Source organism: Somniosus microcephalus, chromosome 4 (assembly GCF_052327205.1).
Source record: "Somniosus microcephalus isolate GS21.2 chromosome 4, FLI_Smic_1.0, whole genome shotgun sequence".
Classification (NCBI taxonomy): Eukaryota; Metazoa; Chordata; class Chondrichthyes; order Squaliformes; family Somniosidae; genus Somniosus; species Somniosus microcephalus.
The window spans coordinates 254518297-254539561 of record NC_140990.1 but is presented as its reverse complement, the minus strand read 5'-3'; the positions used below and the strand labels follow the sequence as shown (position 1 = coordinate 254539561).

At 45.0% G+C, this 21265-nt stretch overlaps 1 protein-coding gene across 2 annotated transcripts in view; it reads right to left on the bottom strand.

Annotated features, from left to right (window-relative positions):
• The window catches only part of erich2 (glutamate-rich 2), a 178685-nt gene that overhangs the window by 2433 nt on the left and 154987 nt on the right, over positions 1-21265 (bottom strand). For both annotated transcript variants that reach the window (XM_085986245.1, XM_085986246.1), the window contains one exon: positions 11144-11215. In XM_085986245.1, the coding sequence (XP_085842371.1) occupies positions 11144-11215 (72 nt within the window). The remainder of the gene's footprint in view (positions 1-11143; positions 11216-21265) is intronic.

Sequence of the window (21265 nt, the reverse complement as noted above, 5' to 3'; positions counted from 1 at the left end):
TTATCAGCAAGTTGATGATGACAGTGCACAAGTAAAGAATAGAAAGAGTTAAAAGGAAACAGCTGACCTATACTTGAAAACAGTAACACTAAAATATACAAATAGTGGGAGAAGGACTACACAAAACACAAATACCAGGAGACAGAAAAGAAGAACAAACAGGAAGAGTAGAACTTAAGAAAAAATAGGGTATTGTGGTATGGTAGGTGCAGACTTTCATCAATCTGACAAAATGAAGGTCATCGCTGAAGTACATACACTACATATTAAAAAATCAGGTTGAAGAACTATGCCATATATGGCAAAAGGAATGTACTTTCCGCTAGAGGTATGCTTTAGCTACTACCCATACACAGCTGAAAGCTGGTCCAGCATTACATAATTATATAATTACTAGATATATATTAGCTGCTCTCAATAATACTGTGAATGAAAAAGGTCTCCGATTCATATTTTGCATCTTATGAAAATAGAACAGAAGGGAATGACTGTGCTATCTATTGATAGTTAGGTAATGGTATAACGTTACATGAAGATTTCCTGGTGAAAGACTGTTACAAATACTTCAATAAAATCACTTGATAAAATTTGGAAAGGGGCCTTTTGAATAGAAGAGTTTTGCTTATGGTTGAGGTTAGTCTTGGTCCTAGTCTTAGTGAGAATCATAAAGCGAAGCCAAGATTATTTCAAAGAAGCCCTTGCCTTAACCAGCCTTTCCCTTGTACTTTTCCCATGGCTGACAACTAATGAAAAAGTCCACACACTCTTTACCTAACATGCACAGTCCTAACACCTTCAGACACTTTCTGCTGCCACTGACAGAGCACCATCTCTGCTATTTGCCAGGGCACTATGTCCTTCTGGATTTAGGAGCTGATCATTTATATTGTTCCAGAGAAGCAGGTGTGTTTACTTCACCAGAAGTGTACAAAAATAGTGGGTCACGCGTCGATACTTCAATGCTGTAATAGGCTTTCCCAGAATGTCAGGGATGATGGACTGTATCTGTCTGGAGATATGGATGCCATCAGTAAACCCATTAGTGGATAACACCTATAATGACTTCCACTGCTTCAAAATGGGTGGGTTTGCGATGCCTAAAAAATGAACCTGCCAGATCTCCAGAATCAACACGTAACTCACTCATCCTGATTTAGTTGTGTTTTACCTAGTTAATTGTGTTTTATAACTGACTGTAAAACTGACCTCTTAATAATATTGGGCTGGATTTTGTCATTTCCTACCCGCCTGGAACAGGGGGGGGGGGAAATCGGTAGAATGTGGGAAAACCGGAGTTCCGGGTTTCCCTGCACGCTGTTAACTCCACAACATGCATGCGACGTAATGGGCGGGTTCCCACCCGTAAGCCAGCCTGATTTGACAAAGGAATGGGCGGGGAATGCTGGCCAGGGACATTGCAGGACCAGGTAGGTGCAGGGTCTCGGGGTGGGCTCCAATCCCCGACCCCGGGGGTGAGATCAATTTCCGGGGGAGTGGGGCCAATATCCGACCCGGGTGGAGGGTGAGAATGATCGCTGGCAGGGGGGGAGTGGGGAGGTGGTGGGTGAGCTTGTGAGGGCCGGGAGGAAGCACTCCCGCTCCTCTCAGCCTAGAAGGATTGCTCCCCTCGCTGCAGCTGCCGGGAATCTCGAGCCCCAGGATCCCCGGATGCCTGCAGTTAAACCTGCACAACAGGTTAAAGCAGAAGTTTCAGGCCTCATTATAATATTTAAAATGCCAACCCGCCTCCTGCCAGCGGGTTGGCTGCCAGCCCCCCCGTCCCACCTGAGTAAAAGGTGAAAGTGGGCAGGTTTTAGATTTTTAAAACGATAACTCTCCCTCCCACCTCCAACCCACCCATTTTATCACGTGAAAATTCCCAATTGTTTCCAATTGAAAGCATAGCTGATGTTTCTAAACAACCCCGAAATGTCAGCTATTATTTTAACCAGGTACATGAAGCTACAAAATCTTTAGTGAAGCAAACCTTTGGTCTTCGGCATCTATACTTGGAATCGTGATAGGACCCAAAGTGCAGCAGGACCAGTTTAAAAGTAAATTTTACCACAGAGCTTTGCTGGTCTAAAAGGTTAAGTGGGCCTTCTGCCACTGTTCCAGGGACTACCCCTCTCTTAGTTGACTCTGGGTTCAGTGGGATCTGTGGCAGAAGGCATGGAAATTGGCCAGGTTACTGGGTGCCGCTTCCTTGTTGTCATTTAAATGTGTGGGGCAGTGAAGGGGCGGCAGGCATCTTTCCTTGCAGGGACAGTTGGAGGAAAATTTAGGTTGAGTTGGAATATGGCTGTTACCTCCCTAACTGATTTTACTGCATTTTCCACAGCGAAACACCTGATTTGAAGTGGTATAGCAGAGGAAAATCCTGGCTATATACTTGGATTTAGCAGCCTCTTCAAATCACTCCACACCAAGCTGCAGCTATGACATTATTAAAATCATGCTCTCCTTTGCCCTGCAGGCCCCCACTCAGGCTTTGGCTATGACGAAGTGCATCACTGCATTGTTGCTCACCTTCCAGCTGCACATATCAAGGCTCCACAAGCCATCCCATCTCCCGCAGCTTTGCATGGATTCTTTCTCCACTGCTGCAGAACTCCCAGCTCCTGCTGCAGAACTCCCAGCTCCTGCTGCAGAAGCCCAGCTCATCCTTAACCTGGCTCAGCACCATGGCCACCACACACTGTTGCAGTAAGGCAGGGGTCAGTGACTGTGCCTCGACCATGCTTCACTCAAGAAAATGGGCAATACTAGGGCTAATTATTTTTATTTTAAACTTTCCCATGGAGCTTTGTCGGTGGTCAAGAGAAGCAGAGCCAATATACTGTATATGAACTTAAAAGTACTCTTAAACCCTTTTACTTCTATAGCCTGTATGAACAACACTCCGTTTAGCAGGAATAATTTCACAAAAAACATCAAGTGCTAATATTTAATATCTTCTCACCGGATTTTTTACATTCCTATACCTCTTTTCTACCCCCCTCCCATCGGAACACCACTGATAGGGTGGTCTGCACCCTTGGTGTCGAACTGCTTTTTTTCTTCCACCAGACTCCCAAGCCATTAGAACCTGCTCTGCTTTTCCATTTATCATGCTTCCCTTTCTACCCCTCTTTAGCTATTCACACACTCAGGCCGTGATTTTGCCTACCTAGGCGGCTTCAAGGCGGGAGAGGGCAGCAGTGGGGGACGACCCCACCGCAGCGTTGATCCCGGCGAAAAAGATGATTTTCCCCTAATGGGCCTTCCCCTATTGTTAGACCCGCCCTGCGCGTTTTCCAGCCCAATTAAAAGGTGCGGGTCTGGTGACATCACCGGATGACACGATTCTTGCCGGTATATTTAAAGGGGCCATGGCCCCATTTGCTGTCACTTGCAATTTCAGACAATTCAGTGCTGGCAGTCTGTGCAGGTCTAAAGTATGAGCTTCCAGTGCCAAAGAGCAGCTCCTCACTTCTCTGATGACTCCCTCCACAAGATGAGAGCATGTAGGGAGGTTCTTTTCCCTATGGATGGTAGGAAGAGGTCGCCCCAACAGGCGAAGGCAGAGTGGCTGCAGATATCCCCGTTACCTCCTGCGCTGTCAGTGGTGGTTCGCACCTGGGTGCTGTGCCGGAAGAGGTTCAATGATCTTCTAAGATCAGGAAAAGTGAGTATAAAGCCACACTTATCTTGATGCTGCTGTGCCTGTCATCACATCCCCACTGCTCTGCATTGTCAACCCTACTCCTGCACGTTACTCACCCCAACATCCCTTGGACCTTCATCCATCCCCGGACAGTGATGGCCGAGTCTGCCCCTGCACAGTCGCAGCAGGAGCAGACTTTGGCAGGGTCATCACAGGCTCCAAAACCCAGAGGATGACCGCCAAAGGCGTCTAAGCAGGCGCAGCAGGGAGGTGTGGAGGCTGCCTCTACCTCTGCTGAAGCCACAATTATTTTCCATACACTTGCATGCCTTTCATCAGTCACTCATATGGGGTCTGATGTCAACAGAAAATGAATGCTCATCGTGTGGATAATGGTATGTGTCTGCAGTCGACATCTCGTATATGTCACTGATATTTTTACTCTCCCACAGATCCCCCCCACTGTCCAGGAGGAACAGCAAGAAGACTCCTCAGAGGAGCCTCCTGCCTCTGAGGGCGCAGCGTCACCTCAAACAACATAACTCGGCACCAGCGCAGAGACGCACACCTTGGTGTGTTCGTCGTGAGATAGAGTAGTGATGTCACCTGATGTCTCACAGATCACAAGAGCAGATGGTGGAGACAGTGACAGCAGTGGAGACTCCTTGTCGGAGGGTGCAGGAGTCTCCTAGCTCTGCTCAGCTGCATGCAGACGCTGAGCCTCGGGGGCCATCCAGGAAGAGGGTGATCCTGGAGCTGCAGGAACAAGTGCAGGAGGCTCTGACTGGTTTTGCGACAGCAATGACTGCGAGTGTGCAGAGAATGGAGGAGTCCTTCTCCAACATAAACAACATCGTGGCGCAGTCACTGGCAACTATAGCTTCCTCCATGGATAGGATGGCCACCTGCATAGAGGAAACAGTACGCCAGTCTCATGAGAACATATTTTCACTTCAAAATAGATGGGCATCTATGGAGGAGAGAAACCAGAGGCTCATAGACATCTTTTGTAGGAGGGATGTCAGTATAAACATGGGTCCTCATGGCTCCTATGAAGTGCAGCAAGGTGCTCTCCAGCTACTTGCTAGCAGAGCAGTGCAGGTGGCCCATGAGAGGGATGATGTTGGGAGGGGACATGGAAGTGGGGGCTCCTCTCCAAGCGCTCAGACTTCCACCCCCTTGCCAACCCCTCGGTCAGAGCCCCCAGATGCCTCCCTGGGCAGCGGTGGCCGAGTCTGCCCCTGCACAGTCACAGGAGGAGCAGACTTTGGCGGGGCCATCACAGGCTCCAAAACCCAGAGGACGACCGCCAAAGGCGTCTAAGCAGGCGCAGCAGGGAGGTGAGGAGGCTGCCTCTACGTCTGCTGAAGCCACAACTGTAGCACCACGTAGAAGCACCCGGAAAAGAAAGATCCTACACAAATAGTCACAAGGGTAGTCACTTAGGTGTCTTTTTCATTATCACTGTCATCTCTATATTATATGAAATAGTTCTAATAAATCATTAATTTGTCACACTTTGCAGTCGTTGCCAAATGTATGTGCTCAAATGGAAGTGGCAGAGTGAAGAGTCAGGGCTCATTTCAGTCAGCAATGGTGGTGAGAGTGAAAACAAGGGACTAGTCATTGTTTGACTGCTCTATGATGTTGGTGTGGGGGTGATGCCAACCTACTCACGCCTGTGGCAGCCACATGTCTGAGCTGCATAAAGTTAATTAAATCTGGCATTGATTAGGGCACCCCTGGCATGATGGGCAGCAACGTGCTCACGTACTGGTCGCAATGGCACCGCTGGCTCCTCCAGGTCTTCATCATCCTCGTTTATAACCTCATGGTGCTCCTCCTTGTCTTTCTCCTCTTCCGATGAGGCTGTGCGCTCTGCGCCGTCTTCCTCATCCAGTGCTAATCCTCGCTGCTGCACTATGTTGTGCAGGGCACAGCAGACCACAACTCTTCTGGAGACCCTGGCTGGTACACTGAAGGGCTCCTCCAGATCTGTCGCGGTATCTGAAGCGTATTTTCAGCAAGTCTATTGTTTGTTCTATGACACTTCTCGTCCAGATGTGGCTTTGATTATATCATCCCTCAGGCTCTTCTGTTGGTCTCCTCAAAGGTGTCATGAGCCACGTCTTCAGGAAATAGCCCTCGTCTCCAAGCAGCCAGACGGAAAGACTGTTTGGCGGAACGAAAAGCTGAGGGACGGTGGAGTGGTGCAGGATGCAAGAGTCATGGGAGCTATCAAGGAACTTGGCGCACACATGTATGATAATCTTCCTGTGGTTGCTGACCAGCTGCACATTAAGGGAGTGGAAGCCCTTGAGGTTAACAAATACTACTGGGTTCTAATGGAGTGCCCCGATGGCCACATATGTGCAGTCGATGATGTCCTGCACCCGTGGGAAGCCAGCTAGAGTGGCAAAGCTGAGCGCCCACTCATCGACACTGGCTTCATCAGTGGCAAAATGGATATAATTGGCGGACTTCGGCCTTGTTAAAGAGGGCATCAGTGAGCTGTGTGATGCATCTGTGGGCAGCTGACTACGAGATGTCGCAAATGTCTGCTGCAGATGCCTGGAAGGAGCCTGAGGCGAAGAAGTTGAGGGCAAGGGCGACTTTGACAGCCACTGGTAAGGGGTGTCCACCCCTCCTCTGGACTGCAGGTCTTGCTCCAGCAATCTGCAAATGTCGGTGATGACCTAGCGCGATAGCCTAAGCCTCCTTTGACACTGTTGCTCTGTCATGTTGAGGAAGCTCATCCTCTGCCTGTATACCCTGTGTTCGGGGTAGCGCCTCTGGCGAGGTGCAGCCCTGCGCGGATGCCCTGTGCAGCATCAGGTGGTTCAGGAGAAGGGTTGGCACTCTTGTTGCTGCTGCTGGTGTGGCTGATCGTCATCAGATTCTGAGGACCAAGGTGAGAGCATAAATCGTGCCGATTCTGATGTTGGATATGGCAGCTGAAGTTGAGATGACAGAAGCAATCTGTCAATGGTGAGATATGTTGTTCCAAGGAGGTGACAGTGAATAGAGAGTTTACTCCAAACATTTCCAAACTGCATAAAGCTGAAAAGTCTCTTCCAAATACTGAAGGTTCCAGCTTCTGAGATTGGAAAGGGAACAGCTGTGAAATGGTAGCTTTTGCAGCGGTCACCTATTCAAAGCAATGGAGAGTTGTTGAAAACCCAACACACTTACTTGACGTGATCCCCGAGCGACATGAACCTCGTGAAAAAGTTGGAAAAATGGTTAATAGATGATAAAATGCTGCTAAATACCTTTAAACACCCTCTTAAGTATTTCAATTGGCTTACCTGCTGCTTAGTGCCGGGTGTGCAGAGCGCAGGCAGAGCCGGCACTTGGGAAACTTACAAGGTGGCGGGTTCAGAGTGGGATATTGCCCCGCTGTCAATCTTTTAGATTTTGACAGTGGACCCACCTCCGAACCTGCCCTCTGAGCGCCAGCAAAACCCAGCCCTCTCTGTGTCTTGTGTATGTCTTTGATTTCTCTTATTAAGCCTCCTTTTGTCTCCTGCTAATGCCACCTGCCATTTACCATCTCCTGTTCTCCAGCTAAACACTTCACAAGTCATTCTTTTCCTCTGTGTGTGTGTGTGTTTTTCCCTTCCCCTTTCCCCTTGTTCTGTTCCTTTTTCAATGCTGTTCATCTGTAATATCTTCCAGTTCTGAGGAAGGACCTTAAGAGCAGAAACTTCAACTGACTGACTTCTATTTTTGTTTGCTGGGTGTGCCTAGGTCTGGTGACGGTGCACCCTCAGAGGCAGGAGGCTCCTCTGAGGAGTCGTTTTCCTCCTCCGGTTGTACAGTGGCGGGGGTCTCTTGATGGCCCTGTGGGAGAGTAAAGAAATGATTTAGAAATGTGATATTAAGAATGGGTAACGATACCATTATGCACATGATGAACATTCACTGGCACCAGGTTGTTGAGAAGTCCCCCTCTCTCCGTCTCCCACCGCCAGCTGCTTCGCAACTCCCGACACCTCCAGGGCGCCCTCCTCTGCTGCTGTCAGAGGCAAAGGATGGAGGGCCACACCGGTTCTCTCCCTCTCCGTTATTGTGCACTTGTTTTTCCTGCAAGGAAGGAAAGAAGAGAGTGATGGCATGAGTGTAAGGATTGTATGGGTTACACCTGTAGAGGGTGACTATGAGGGAGTTGGGTGCCAGTGCCAATGCCAAATGGCCTCCTTGTGTGTTATGATTGCATTAGGATGAGGGTGAGTGTGAGGGGTGGTTAGTCAGAAGGGGATGTGAGTATGTAGAGAGAGAGAGAGGGATGGGTGGATGTGCAAGGTATGTTGGTGTGAGTAATGATGTGCAGGGTAGACTTGGGAAGGCAGAGTGATGGGGATGTGATGACAGGCACAGCAGAATGAAGTTGAGTGTGGCTGTGCACTCACCTTTCCTGATATCATTCAATCATTGAAGCGGTTCCGGTCCTCCTCACCACATCCCTGCTGTTCACCTCCTCTGCAATTTGGATCGAGGCTCTTTTTGTCTCCTGGGGAGGTCTCTTGCGCCCATCAGCAGGGAAGAGGACTTCCCTACGTGCTCTGACCACCCCCCAACAAGAATATGTAGGGAGTCATCTACATTACAACAGTGACTCCACTTCAAAAGTACTTCATTGGCTGTAAAGAGCTTTGAGACGTCCGGTGGTCATGAAAGGCGCTATATAAATGCAAGTCTTTCTTTCTTTCTTCTTTCATCTGAAAACCTGGGTGCAGCCCTCTGTCTTTGTAAATCCATCTCTACAAGTGGTGTTCCCCAGGGGTCGGTACTAGGACCACTGCTTTTCTTGATATATATTAATGACTTGGATGTGGGCGTACAGGGCACAATTTCAAATTTTGCAGATGACACAAAACTTGGAAGTATAGTGATAGACATCAAGAGGACATAGACAGGCTGGTGGAATGGGCGGACACGTGGCAGATGAAATTTAATGCAGCAAAGTGCGAAATGATACATTTTGGTAGAAAGAATGAGGAGAGGAAATATAAACTAAAGGGTACAATCCTAAAGGGGGTACACATAGAGAGACCTAGGGGTATATGTGCACAAACGGTTGAAGGTGGCAGGGCTGGTTGAGAAAGCAGTTAAAAAAGTTTATGGGATCCTGGGCTTCATGAATAGAGGTATAGAGTACAAAAGCGTGGAAATTATGATGAACCTGTATAAAACATTGGTTTGGCCCCAACTGGAGTATTGTGCCCAATTCTGGGCACCGCACTTTAGGAAGGATGTGAAGGCCTTAGAGAGGGTGTCAAAAAGATTTATGAGAATGATTCCAGAGATGAGGGGATGTATAGACTGGAGAGGCTGGGGTTGTTCTCCTTAGAGCAGAGAAGATTGAGAGGAGATTTGATAGAGGTGTTCAAAATCATGAGGGGTCTGGAAAGAGTAGATAGAGAGAAACTGTTTCCATTGGCAGAAGGGCCGAGAACCAGAGGACACAGATTTAAGGTGATTGGCAAAAGAACCAAAGGCGACATAAGAAAAACCTTTTTTACGCAGCGAATGGTTAGGATCTGGAATGCACTGCCTGAAAGGGTGGTGGAGGCAGACTCAATCATGGCTTTCAAAAGGGAGTTGGATAAGTACCTGAAAGAAAAAAATTTGCAGGGCTACGGGGAAAGGGCAGGGGAGTAGGACTAGCTGAGGTGCTCTTGCAAGGAGACGGGATGGGCCGAATGGCCTCCTTCCGTGCTGTAACCATTCTATGATTCTATGAAGGCTGAGCAATAACCAGTTGGTGATAAGTCCTCCATGTACACTCCTAGATGAACCTTTAAATGCAATGTGACCAAGGCTGCTTTAAATATCGCCGCTGGAAATGAATCATCCAGGACATCATCAGACCCGCACCATTCAATAGGGCCAGATAATGCGCAGGCCTGCCTTAATAGGCGCCATTAACGTAAAGTCACTCTGAGGAGCGGGAAGATAAAAAGAACGCGGTTCCGAGTCGCCACGCCGACCGCCCGCACCCGACCCGCCCAGGTAATGAAAATTCCGCCCAGTATCTTTCCTCATCCTAATTGGACTTTAAAAAAGGCACAAGTGTTATATTTTGAAAGGAAACAAAGCCTCCAATTAACAACTGATTACCACTTGTGATTTGTTGATAGTTAGAAAATGTAAACATTCTGACACCTACTAGAAACAGAAAAGGAAGATAGGCACAGACACCGAGAAGTAGAGAAAAGGGGAGAGCAATAAAGAGAGGGGAAAAAAAGACACACAGATACAGTGGGGGTGATTTTAACCTGCCCAGCGGGAACTGATGGGATTGGACAGTTGCCAGTTTTACACTCCGTCCAATTTCTAATCTCACAAAATCAGGACTTCAATGTTAGTTAGTGTCACCCTCAGAATGTAGTAGATAGGTGAGCAATCTACACAGTGCAAATCTGTTCATGTCCAGCTGATTAATTTTACTAAATAATGATAAGAGCCAATTCTGCAACTTGAACAAAGAGCAGCACTTGCGGGGAGTGCACAGCCTGTGATTTTCCCATCCATTAATTTTAATGGAAGGAAAATTGTAGGTGGTGCATCCACGATGCACTCCCTGTGAGTGCCCCAGTGGGTGCAACTGTACTGGGAGCGCAGGATCACGAAAATTAACACTAATCATCTAAAATTTAAACCTTTCCATTGATTTGACCAAGTAACCCTTTTTTATGTTATACTGTTGATAATATCAGGCAATACTTTGGATAGCACAACTAAGTTTGAATTAAACAACGTTGCATTCCAGATTTAGAACAATGTACTTGTGGGGCAACTATAAAAGATATAGCATTGTGGTCATATTTAGAAAGAATGTACCATGTTCTTAATTGTCGGGATTACTTAAGCTATTATTATTGCATGAGGTTACCTCATCTAACAACTGATTCAGACCCTATCCCACTTAATAAGAACAGAACACTTTCAGAATATTGCTCTAATACTTTTATGTTGAGCATTATAATCGTGGCCTATTACTGCAGGAATTTAACTGTTTTCCTCCAGAAATAACATGCAGCTTTTTTATCAATATTTACCCTTTCTAAAACATCTAATTTAGCCAAATGGAGTACTATTTCTAAATTTGATTAGCTTTCTTTTAAAGAATCTATTCAAATAATCAGAATACAGTACTGTACAAGGATGGTGTACTAGTTTAGAATTGTAAACAGTTTTTAAAATTCATAGCCAATTATAGATTCTGAAAAACTAATTAAAATATGCAACAATTTAATCTAGTAATATTTTTCTCATAAAAATGTAAATTACTTTCTTTCAAGGCAGTTATTACAAAGCAAAAAAAACAATTAAAGATGGCAAGTAAAGCTTTTAAAGATCAAAAATCCGTATCAAAAGAAACAAAATGTATGATTTTTTAATACTGATTTTCATACACTGCAGAGCTTCTCACAAAAGATTCAATTCAGACCGACAAGGTAAAAGATGTCAAACAGTTTTCGCCTGGCTTACCTAACTGTATTTTCACTTCTAAAAGTGTCTTGAATTGATTGGCCTCTGGGTTTTCAGGCTCATAAATGAGAACTGCAAATAGGATTCAGAGAAAGAACAAAATGTAATTAATCTTCTCACTACTTTAAACAAGATGTTCAACAGCTAAAAATCATTGTATACTAAATATATTAATGATGCAACACAATTTCTGTTTCAAACTTCAATGCACCATTAAGTGGGGCTTTCAGCTCTCAACTGCTTTGAGTAAATTTAGGAGCAAAGTTAAAACATATTGAAATCAAAACATGTGTAGTATTGTGCCTCCATCGTACATAACTCTGAATTGATTAGCCAATAGTGACTAAAAAGTTTCTTTTACAATGTATATTCAATACTTAAAGTGTATTGGAGACATTGGCCTAGAAATTGGTTTGTGCCCAACTTCTCCTGCTCCATCTGGCTCCACATTCAGTTTAAGTCAAAACATTTTTACTTCCCTTTTTGGTGGTAGCCTCCAGCGATCCTTTTAATGACCACTACTGTTCGCTTGAGAAAACTGACCGCAGCATGCATGGCATATGCTGCGGTCAGTTGCACTCCAATATTGGATAGGTGCCTTAAATAGGCATTTGCATAGGCCATGGCCCAACGCATGTTTAAATCATCAGCAAAGTGATGGAAGGAGTCATCAACTGTGCTAACAAGTGGCATTTACTCACCAATAACCTGCTTACCGATGCTCAGCTTGGATTCCACCAAGATCATTAGGTTTCAGACCTCATTACCACCATGATCGAAACATGGAGAAAAGAGCTGAATTCCAGAGGTGAGGAGAGAGTGACTATCCTTGACATTAAATCAGCATTTGATCAAGTGTTGCACCAAGGAGCATTAGTAAAATTGATGTCAATGGGAATCAGGGGGAAAACTCTCCACTGGCTGAAGTCATACCTAGCACAACGGAAGATGGTTGTGGTTGTTTGAGGCCAATCATCTCAGCCCCAGTACATCACTGCAGGAGTTCCACAGGGCAGGGTCCTAGGTCCAACTATCTTTAACTGCTTCATCAATGACCTTCCATCCATCATAAGGTCAGAAGTGGGGCTGTTCACTGATGATTGAACAGTGTTCAGCTCCATTCACAATACTTGAGATAATGAAGCAGGCCATGCCCGCGTGGATCAAGATGTGGAGAACATCCGGCCTTGGACTGATAAGTGGCAAGTAACATTCATGCCACACAAGTGGCTGATAATGACCATCTGCAACAAGACAGAGTCTAACCACTGCCCCTTGACATTCAACGGCATTACCATCATTGAATCCCCCACCACCAACATCCCGGGAGTTGCCACTAACCAGAAACTCAACTGGACCAGCCACATAAATGCCCAGGCTACTAGAGCTGGTCAGAAGCTGGGTATTCTGTGGCGAGTGGCTCACCTCCTGACTCCTCAAAGCCTCTCCACCACCTACAAGTTACAAGTCAGGAGTGAAACGGAATACTCTCTACTTGCCTGGATGGGTGCCGTCAAGAAGCTCAATACTATCCAGGGCAAAGCAGTTCCCTTGATCAGCAGCCCATCCATCGCCTTAAATATCCACTCTCTCCATCACCAGTGCACCGTGGCTGCAGTGTGTACTATCCACAGGATGCACTGCAGCAACTTGCCAAGGCCTCTTCAACAGCACCTCCCAAACCCACGATCTCCACCACCTAGAAGGAAAGGAGCAGCAGGTGCATGGGAACACCTCATATCTAAGGTCCCCTCCAAGTTACACACCATCCCGACTTGGCTATATATTGCCATTCCTTCATTGTTGCTGGGTCAAAGTCCTGGAATTCCCTACCAACAGCTTTATGAGAGTACTTTCACCACATCGACGGCAGTGATTTAAGAAGACAGCCCACCACCATCTTCTTAAGAGCAACTAGGGATGGGCAATAAATGCTGGCCTTGATAGTGGTTATGCACTTTATTATGGTTATGTTTATGTAATGTATTACAAGCCAAATGTATGTTGAATGTTTAAATGTCTTAATCTAAATGTACACTCTCAGGAGCCGCAAGCCTACATTTCGTTGTACTGCACTTGTGCACTAACAATGACAATAAAAGTTGATTGAATTTGATTTGATTTTGATGCTCATATCCCGAGAATTTTTTATTTTTTTTATTTTTTAAAAGGTGGATGTCCTGGACAAACGCAGGGCGCCCTAAACAATATGCGGTGCAGCACATACCCGGCATGGAATAAGCACACATGCCACATTAGACACTTCAGCGCCCATTTTTCGTCTGATAACCGAGTGCTGCCCAATCCAATTTCTAGGCTATATAGACCTGTTTTGGTCATATTCTGTACTGGTATGTAGTAGCTAAAAGCAGAACTGAACCATTTGCAAAATTGCACTGTTTCACAAATCCCATTCTTCTTTGGAAAAACCTAGTTTGTAATATTCCATTTTTCAGTTCTGATGTCAGGGTCTCATGAGAGATGTAGACACTGATCATAAAAAGTTCACTTGTTAAAGCAATGCTAGCATTCTCACCCACAGAATTTATATTCTGGCCCAAAAAATCCACAGGCCTGACATTCTGGCTTAAGCATGGGTAACACCTGCCTTTGACTGTGAAAAAGTATGTGGGGTCAGGAGAAGCTCACCTCGGTTAAATATTGCCCTGGGAGTGCAACTTGGGAGCCCATTTGACCGAGATAGCCAGAAATTCCTGCGTAGTGTGCCCAGAAGGGATTGCAAGGCCCCCATGCAAAGATACTTTAATAATGCCCATCGGTTTCCTTTGTAAGAGGGTCATAGAAATCCCCAAACCTTTTTCTATCTTTAGGGGTCTAGGCCATAAGCCAGGCTAGGACTGCCCAGTGGGCAAGATTTACACTAGTTGGTGGATTAAATACTGCTGCTTTCATCTGGCATACCAGCCAACTGCCTGGATCAGGACAAGGAAGGAAACTTCTGGACCTATTATGGGTTTCATGCTGCCACTTTAGTATTACTGCATGTCATTTCAACATTTGGAACTTCTCACTTCTTTTGCCCCATTTGCAGGAAAAGACAGCCCAATAGTAACCATAAGAAACCATATACAGGAAACTTTTTTAAAAATCTGGCACCGACAGGACCGACGTGGTGCCGGTTGATCAAAAATTCCGGATAACTGAAAGCTATAGTAAAAGATACGGAGAGCTGACAGCTCCGTATAAAGCAACAAACCCTGTTGCTTAGCAACAAGTGCAGAACAATGGCCACAAGTTGCAAGCATCTCTGTAGCTTAGCAATAGCTGCAGCCACACCCTTGCACAGCAACAGATGGAGGAAGGCAAGTAGAATATGAAGTAAAACTTACCTGAACCTACTCCTGAATTTTGCCGGTTAACCGAGATTTCCGGTTATTTAGGTGCCGGTAAATCGAAAGTTTCCTGTACAGGAGAAGAACCCTCCCAATCTCAGACCACTAACTCTGTAGGGAAAATGGCAGAGGGGCAGGAGTAGCCTTAGTGGTTAAGGATGAAATCACTTCAATGATGAATGGATATAATGTGAGATAAGCAGGCAGTGGAGACTTTATGGGTAGAATCAAGAAATAGAAACGTATTTAAGCCTGTAGTGGGAGTTGTGTATAGGCCCTCTGGTAGCAGCTGTGAAGTGGTAGAATGTATAAATGCAGAGATTAGACAAGCATATAGTAAAGGCAGAGTGGTTTTAATAGGGGATTTTAACTTTCATATAGATTGAGATAAGCAGACTAGCTCATGTCAGAAAGGTAGTGAATTTTTTGAGTGTGTTCAGGATAGTTTTCTGCAACAATGTCCTAGAACCAACAAGTGAGCAGGCCATATTAGATTTAGTAATGAGTACTGAGCCAGATTTAGTTAATGGTGCATGAACATTTATCTAATAGTGATCATAGAGTTCAATGTAGTGTTTGAAAGGAAGAAACACAAAACAGCTACTAAGGATCTAGATTTAGGCAAGGCTGACTTCAATGCAATGAGACAGAGACTGTCCACAGTACACTAGGCAAATTTGTTAATGGGTAAAATGACAGAAGAGGGGTGTGTTCAAAATGAATTTGATGTGATACAGGACCAGTTTATACCACTAAGGGGCAAGAGCTCTACTTGCCAAAAAAGTGTGTCCATGGATGACTAAAGAGGTAAGAGACAACATAAAAATAAAAGAAAAAGCATACAAAAATGCAAAAACTAGCATAGATCCTGGCAACTGGGAGAGATACAAAGAACAACAAAAGGTGACAAAACAGATATTTAAAGCTACAAAAAGGGAGTATGAAAAGAAACTTACAAGGGATATTAAAATCAACACTTTTTTTTACAATTATATTAGGAAAAAGAGGGTGGTCAGGAGCAATGTGGGCCCCTTGAAAATTGATAACGGTGCTATTGTCAATGAAAATAAGGAAATGGCAGACATGTTGAATAATTAATGTGCGTCAGTATTTACAGTGCAGCATGCCAGACATCCCAAGGAAACTAATATTGAAACAGGGACGGGGACTCACTAAAATTAATGTAAGCAAAATAACAGTAATGAAGAAAATAATGGCACTAAAGAGTGACAAATCCTCAGAACCAGATGGTTTCCATCCCAGAGTTTTAAAGGAAGTAGATAAGAACATTGCAGATGCCCTAACTATAATCTTCCAAAGTTCTCTCAATTTGGGATCCGTTCCTTTAGATTGGAAAATTGCACATGTAACTCTGTTATTTAAGAATGGTGAGAGAGGGAAACCAGGGAATTATAGACCAGTTAGCCTAACATCTGTTGTCGGGAAATTATTAGAGTCTATAATTAAGGATAGAGTGACTGAACACTTTGAACATTTTCAGCTCATCAGAGAGAGCCAGCATGGATTTGTAAAGGGTAGGTCATGCCTGAAGAACTTGATTGAATTTTTTGAAGCGGTGACTAAAGTAGCAGGCAGGGGACAGTCTATGGATGTTATTTATATGGACTTCCAGAAGGCATTTGATAAAGTCCTTCATAAGAGACTGTTAGCTAAAGTTGAAGCTCATGGAATTTAAGGCAAATTATTGACCTGGTTAAGAAATTAGAGGCTGAGCAACAGGAGACAGAGAGTTGGGATAATGGGCAGGTACTCTAATTGGCAGGATATGACTAGTGATGTCCTACAAGGTCCTGTGTCGGGGCCTCAACTATTCACCGTATTTATTAACGACTTAGATGATGGGAGAGAGAGCCACATATCCGAGTTTGCCAATGACACAAAGATAGGCAGCATTGTAAGCAGTGTGGATGGTAGCATAAAATTACAAAGCGATACTAATAGATTAAGCGAATGGACAAAACTGTGGCAAATGGATTTTAATGTAGGCGAATGTGAAGTCATCCACTTTGGATCGAACAGAGTACTTTCTAAATGGTGAAAAGCCAGAAGCAGTGGAGGTCCAAAGAGATTTAAGGGTACATGTGCATAGATCATTAAAATGTCATGGACAGGTACAGAAAATAATCAAAAAAGCTGGGCTTTATATCTGGAGGACTGGAATACAAGAGGTAGAAATTATACTACAGCTATAAAAAGCTCTGGTTAGACCCACACCTGGAGTACTGTGTTCAGTTCTGGGCACTACACTTCAGGAGGGATATATTAGCCTTGGAGGGAGTGCAGTGTAGGTTTACCAGAATGATACCTGGACTCCAAGGGTTAAATTACGAGGCGAGATTACACAAAGTAGGGTTGTATTAGCTGGAATTTACAAGATTAAGGGGCGATTTGATCAAAGTTTTCAAGCTATTAAGGGGAACTGATAGCGTAGGTAGAGAGAAACTATTTCCACTGGTTGGGGAATCTAGGGCTAGGGGGCAGTCTAAAAATTAGAGCCAGGCCTTTCAGGAGTGAAGTTAGGAAACACTTCTACACGCAAAGGGTGGTAGAAGTTTGGAACTCCCTTCCACAAACGGCAATTGATGCTAGGTCAATTGTTAATTTTAAACCTGAGATTGATAGATTTTTGTTAACCAGAGGTATTAAGAGATATGGGGCAAAGGCAGGTATATGGAGTTAGATCACAGATCAGCCATGATCTCATTGAATGGCGGAACAGGCTCTAGAGGCTAAATGGCCTACTCCTGTTCCTATGTCCAATGTATCAGGAAGAACCACTCAGAATCCTGGGGAGGCCAAAGAGGGTACTTGAGATGGGGAAGTAGGAGACCAACTACCAGTCCAGGATTCATTACCAACAGTTGCCACTCACCCTCCTCATCCTATTCCCTCCTCATCCTATTCTCTCAGTCACTAAATACTATCAATGTACATATTGAAGGTATTACCCATGTCACTGCTTCTGAAAGCTATATGTGAATTCTGCTCATAAGGACACCAAAGCAAACTGTCTTCCTCTTCTCTTTCTCTACATGTGCCACAAGAAGACACAGCAGGCCCCACTACAAATGGTCATGCCAGCAGTTCACACACACACATATACTGTCACTTACTATCTCCCTCCCAACCATCAGATCAGTTACATCTATTCTAGAGGAATTTTGAAAACCAGTTAGAGGGACATGTAGTGGGTGAGACACATAGCATGAATGAGCAGGAGCAGGTGGTAGTGGGACAGGACGGGAAGGAAGCTGCAATCCAGAGGGCCAACTTGAATGCTGCCTCAGTTGATAAGCCTTCACTGGACTGGCTTTTAAAAGAACATCAAGCATCGGTACAGGCATTGGGGACCATGCCAAACACTGTGCTGCAGGTGCCAGCTTGGTGAAAGAGTCCACTAATCACATAAGTGGTGTGATGACTCTGCAAAACTGCAGTCCACCATGGAGTATGTGGCAACTACAATAATATGCAGCAGAGTCGCCATTGCCAGGAGCCCTAAGAGTAATAGGTGCTTCTCCCACAGATGCTTATACTGCTGCCATAGAGACCTGAGGTTATCTCTTCTGAGCTCTACATAATTGGGGATCTGTTACAGAGAACTTAGAGAGAAGGCTTAACTGATCTCAGTGATGCCATTAGATCTGCTATATTTTTTGATCAGAGGCCATGGTGAGCCAATGTCCAGTAGCTGAAATAGGCACAGATGACACATCCAGACATTCCCATTAGCCCTCTCTAGTGCCTCCACATATGGCAGAAAACGCGCACGGCCAGACTGCCCATATAGTAGTAGAAGTGGGAAGCTGGCAAGGGTCACCTTAATCCTAAGAGGCTTCTATGTGTACACAGCAGCCTATCACCTTAAGTATTCCTTTGACTCAGATTCAATGTAGAAGAAGTTCAAGGTTAGGATTTGAGCAATTGGTCCTGAAAATATATGGGCCTGCGATCATAGCAATTATCCCAGGATTATTGCCAGTTAGTTTTTTGGTACATCTGGTCTCACCAGGCTGAACCTGATTGGGCAGGAACACGGAGGAACATCCTCCTCCCCCTGTTTCTCTGTAGAATTAATTCAGCAGCCAGGACTAACTTGCATCAATGTGAATTTTTCTATTTTTCATGTAAACCATCTTTACAACCTCTTAGTGAGATTCCTAATTTAGATCCAAACTAGGCAGCTTTGTACAGTGAACTTATGTCCACTATTAACAGGGTTGAGACCATTAAAACTTATTTAATAAGGAACTATTATAGCCAGCAGAGAGCGAGAATTTTACTATCAGTCTGAGCTCTAGAAATGAAAGAATGGCACACTAACCTACCATAATAAAAATTACATGAGAGCCCTGATTTTCTATTCCAGCATGTATGTACCCATGAATGGTGCGGGAAGAGGGACAGGCCTGGCCCGATTTTTTTGCTCACCTGCAAGAAGCACTAAAATCGTATCACCTTATCTATCTTGGAAGCCACCTGCCAGTCAAGGGTATTTCGCGGTCAAGTGCAACAACCACTCTGGTACAATTGGCATTCCTTTAGAATTTCTCTGGGAACTGGAAGATATGGAGGATTTCCAGAGAATTTCTCAGAAGGATGTCTGTTTGTACTTGAGGTAGGTGGCACAAACCTACCATTACTAAGGTAGTTGGGCCTCAGAACCCACTGGACCTTCTTGTGCATGTCACAGGAGACTTGATGAGGGAGATCACTGTCCAGGTTTGGATTGAGCCCTAAGATTGCATATGGTTGTCCCAGCAGAAAAATCGTCTTGAGAGGTTGGAAATTAAATGATCACATGCACAGTGACAGACGACACAACTTGCATGCCAACCTGGAATTCAGTAAGTGACTGTGTATCACACAAGTAGGTTGTTCTAGAAATGACTTGAGGTGTTAGGGCCTTGAAAGATGTGACTGTGATAAAGTCAGCTTCTACATGTACACTGATGAAACCCGTCTCTACATGTCCATCACCTCTGTGTTGTTAGATAGCATGCCCGACATCCCGTCTTGGATGAGCTACAATTTCCTGCAGTTAAATAATGGGATGACCAAACTTGTGTCCCTGGCATAAACTCTGTACCCTTACCACCCATTCCACTTACCTCTCCAGCCACTGTCTCAGGTTTAATCAGATTGTTTGCAATCATAGCATCCTATTCGACCCTGACCTGAGCTCCTGACCCAATATACTCCGCCTACTTCCGCCTCCATAACATTTCCCGCCTATCTGCTGCCGAAATCCTTATCAAAGCTTTTGTCACTTACAGACTCAACAATGTTCTCTTGGCCGGTCTCCCGTCCTCCACCCTCTGTTAACTTCAGTTCACCCAAGTATATGCTGCCCATATCCTGTCGTCCACCACGTCTCGCTCCTCCGTTACACCTGTCCTTGCTAACCTACATTGGATCCTGGTCACCAACACCTTTAATTTAAAATTCTCATCCTTGTGTTTAAATTCCTTCCTGGCATCACCCCTGCATATCTCTGTAAACTCCTCCAGGTCTACAGCCGTCTAGGCCCCATGCTCTGGAATTCCCATGTTAAACTTCTTCACCTCTCTACCTCCCTCTCCTCCTTCAAGGCCCTCCTTGAAACATATCTCCTTTGGACAAGCTTTTGGTCACACCTCCTAATATCTCCTTTGACTTGTTGTCCATTTTTGTCTGATTATGCCTCTATGCAGCACTTCAGGATGTTTTTCTACGTTAAAGATGCTATGGGCTAAATTTTGCTGGCGTTCAGAGGGCGGGTTTGGAGACGGGTCTGCTGTTAAAATCAAAAAGATTGACAGTGGGCTGGTATCCTGCTCTGAACCCGCCTCCTTGTCAGTTTCCCAGGTGCCGTTTCTGCCTGCGCTTTGCAGACACGGCACTAAGTGGCGGGTCATTCAACTGTGCTTGTTAGGGTGTTTAAAGTAATTAAATCCCCATTTTCCCAGTTCCAAAGCATTTTGCCAAGTCTTCCACGAGGTTCCCGTCGCTCGGGGATCTCGCCAGGTAAGTATGTCGGGTTCTGAACAACTCTCCATTTCTTTCATTAGGTGACAGCTGCAAAAGTACTTTAAAACCTGCCATTTTACAGCTGGACAGTTTCTAATCTCAGAAGCTTCAGCCTTCAGTATTTAGAACCCACTTTTGAGCTTTATGTACATTTGAAGTGTTTGGAGTAATCTCTCTATCCACTGTCACCTCCTTGGAACAACCTATCTCAACATTGACAAATTACTTCTGTCATCTCAACCTGCCAACTATTCCATCAGCATTGGTACTCTTGAAAAGATCTCACCTTGGTCCTCAGAATCCCAACACGATCAGCCCCAACACCAGCATCACCGGGCACACCAGCAGCACCAACATCCACACCAACCTTCTCCGCAATCAACTGATGCTACACTGGACACAGGGCATCATCACCCGTGAAATTGCTGCCCAGGACGCCAGCGATGGCCTCACCATGTTCAGATTAGCTTCACTTAACACTGAACACCCTGGCTACCACATGATTTACCAGGTTGGCACCACTCCATACCAGCACCATAAAGCATCCCTACAATGTCCACACTCATCACCATTTGGGGGGGGGGGGGACGTTATGTTTGACCATACACTGCAACTCACTAAGGTGCACACAAATCTGTCCAAGAATGCAAAGTGTTGAAAATAAAGATTTCAATGTTTGACAGCACATTACCAGAAACTTCACATGAACATTGGCTAAACCACCCAAGTGCCTACCCTT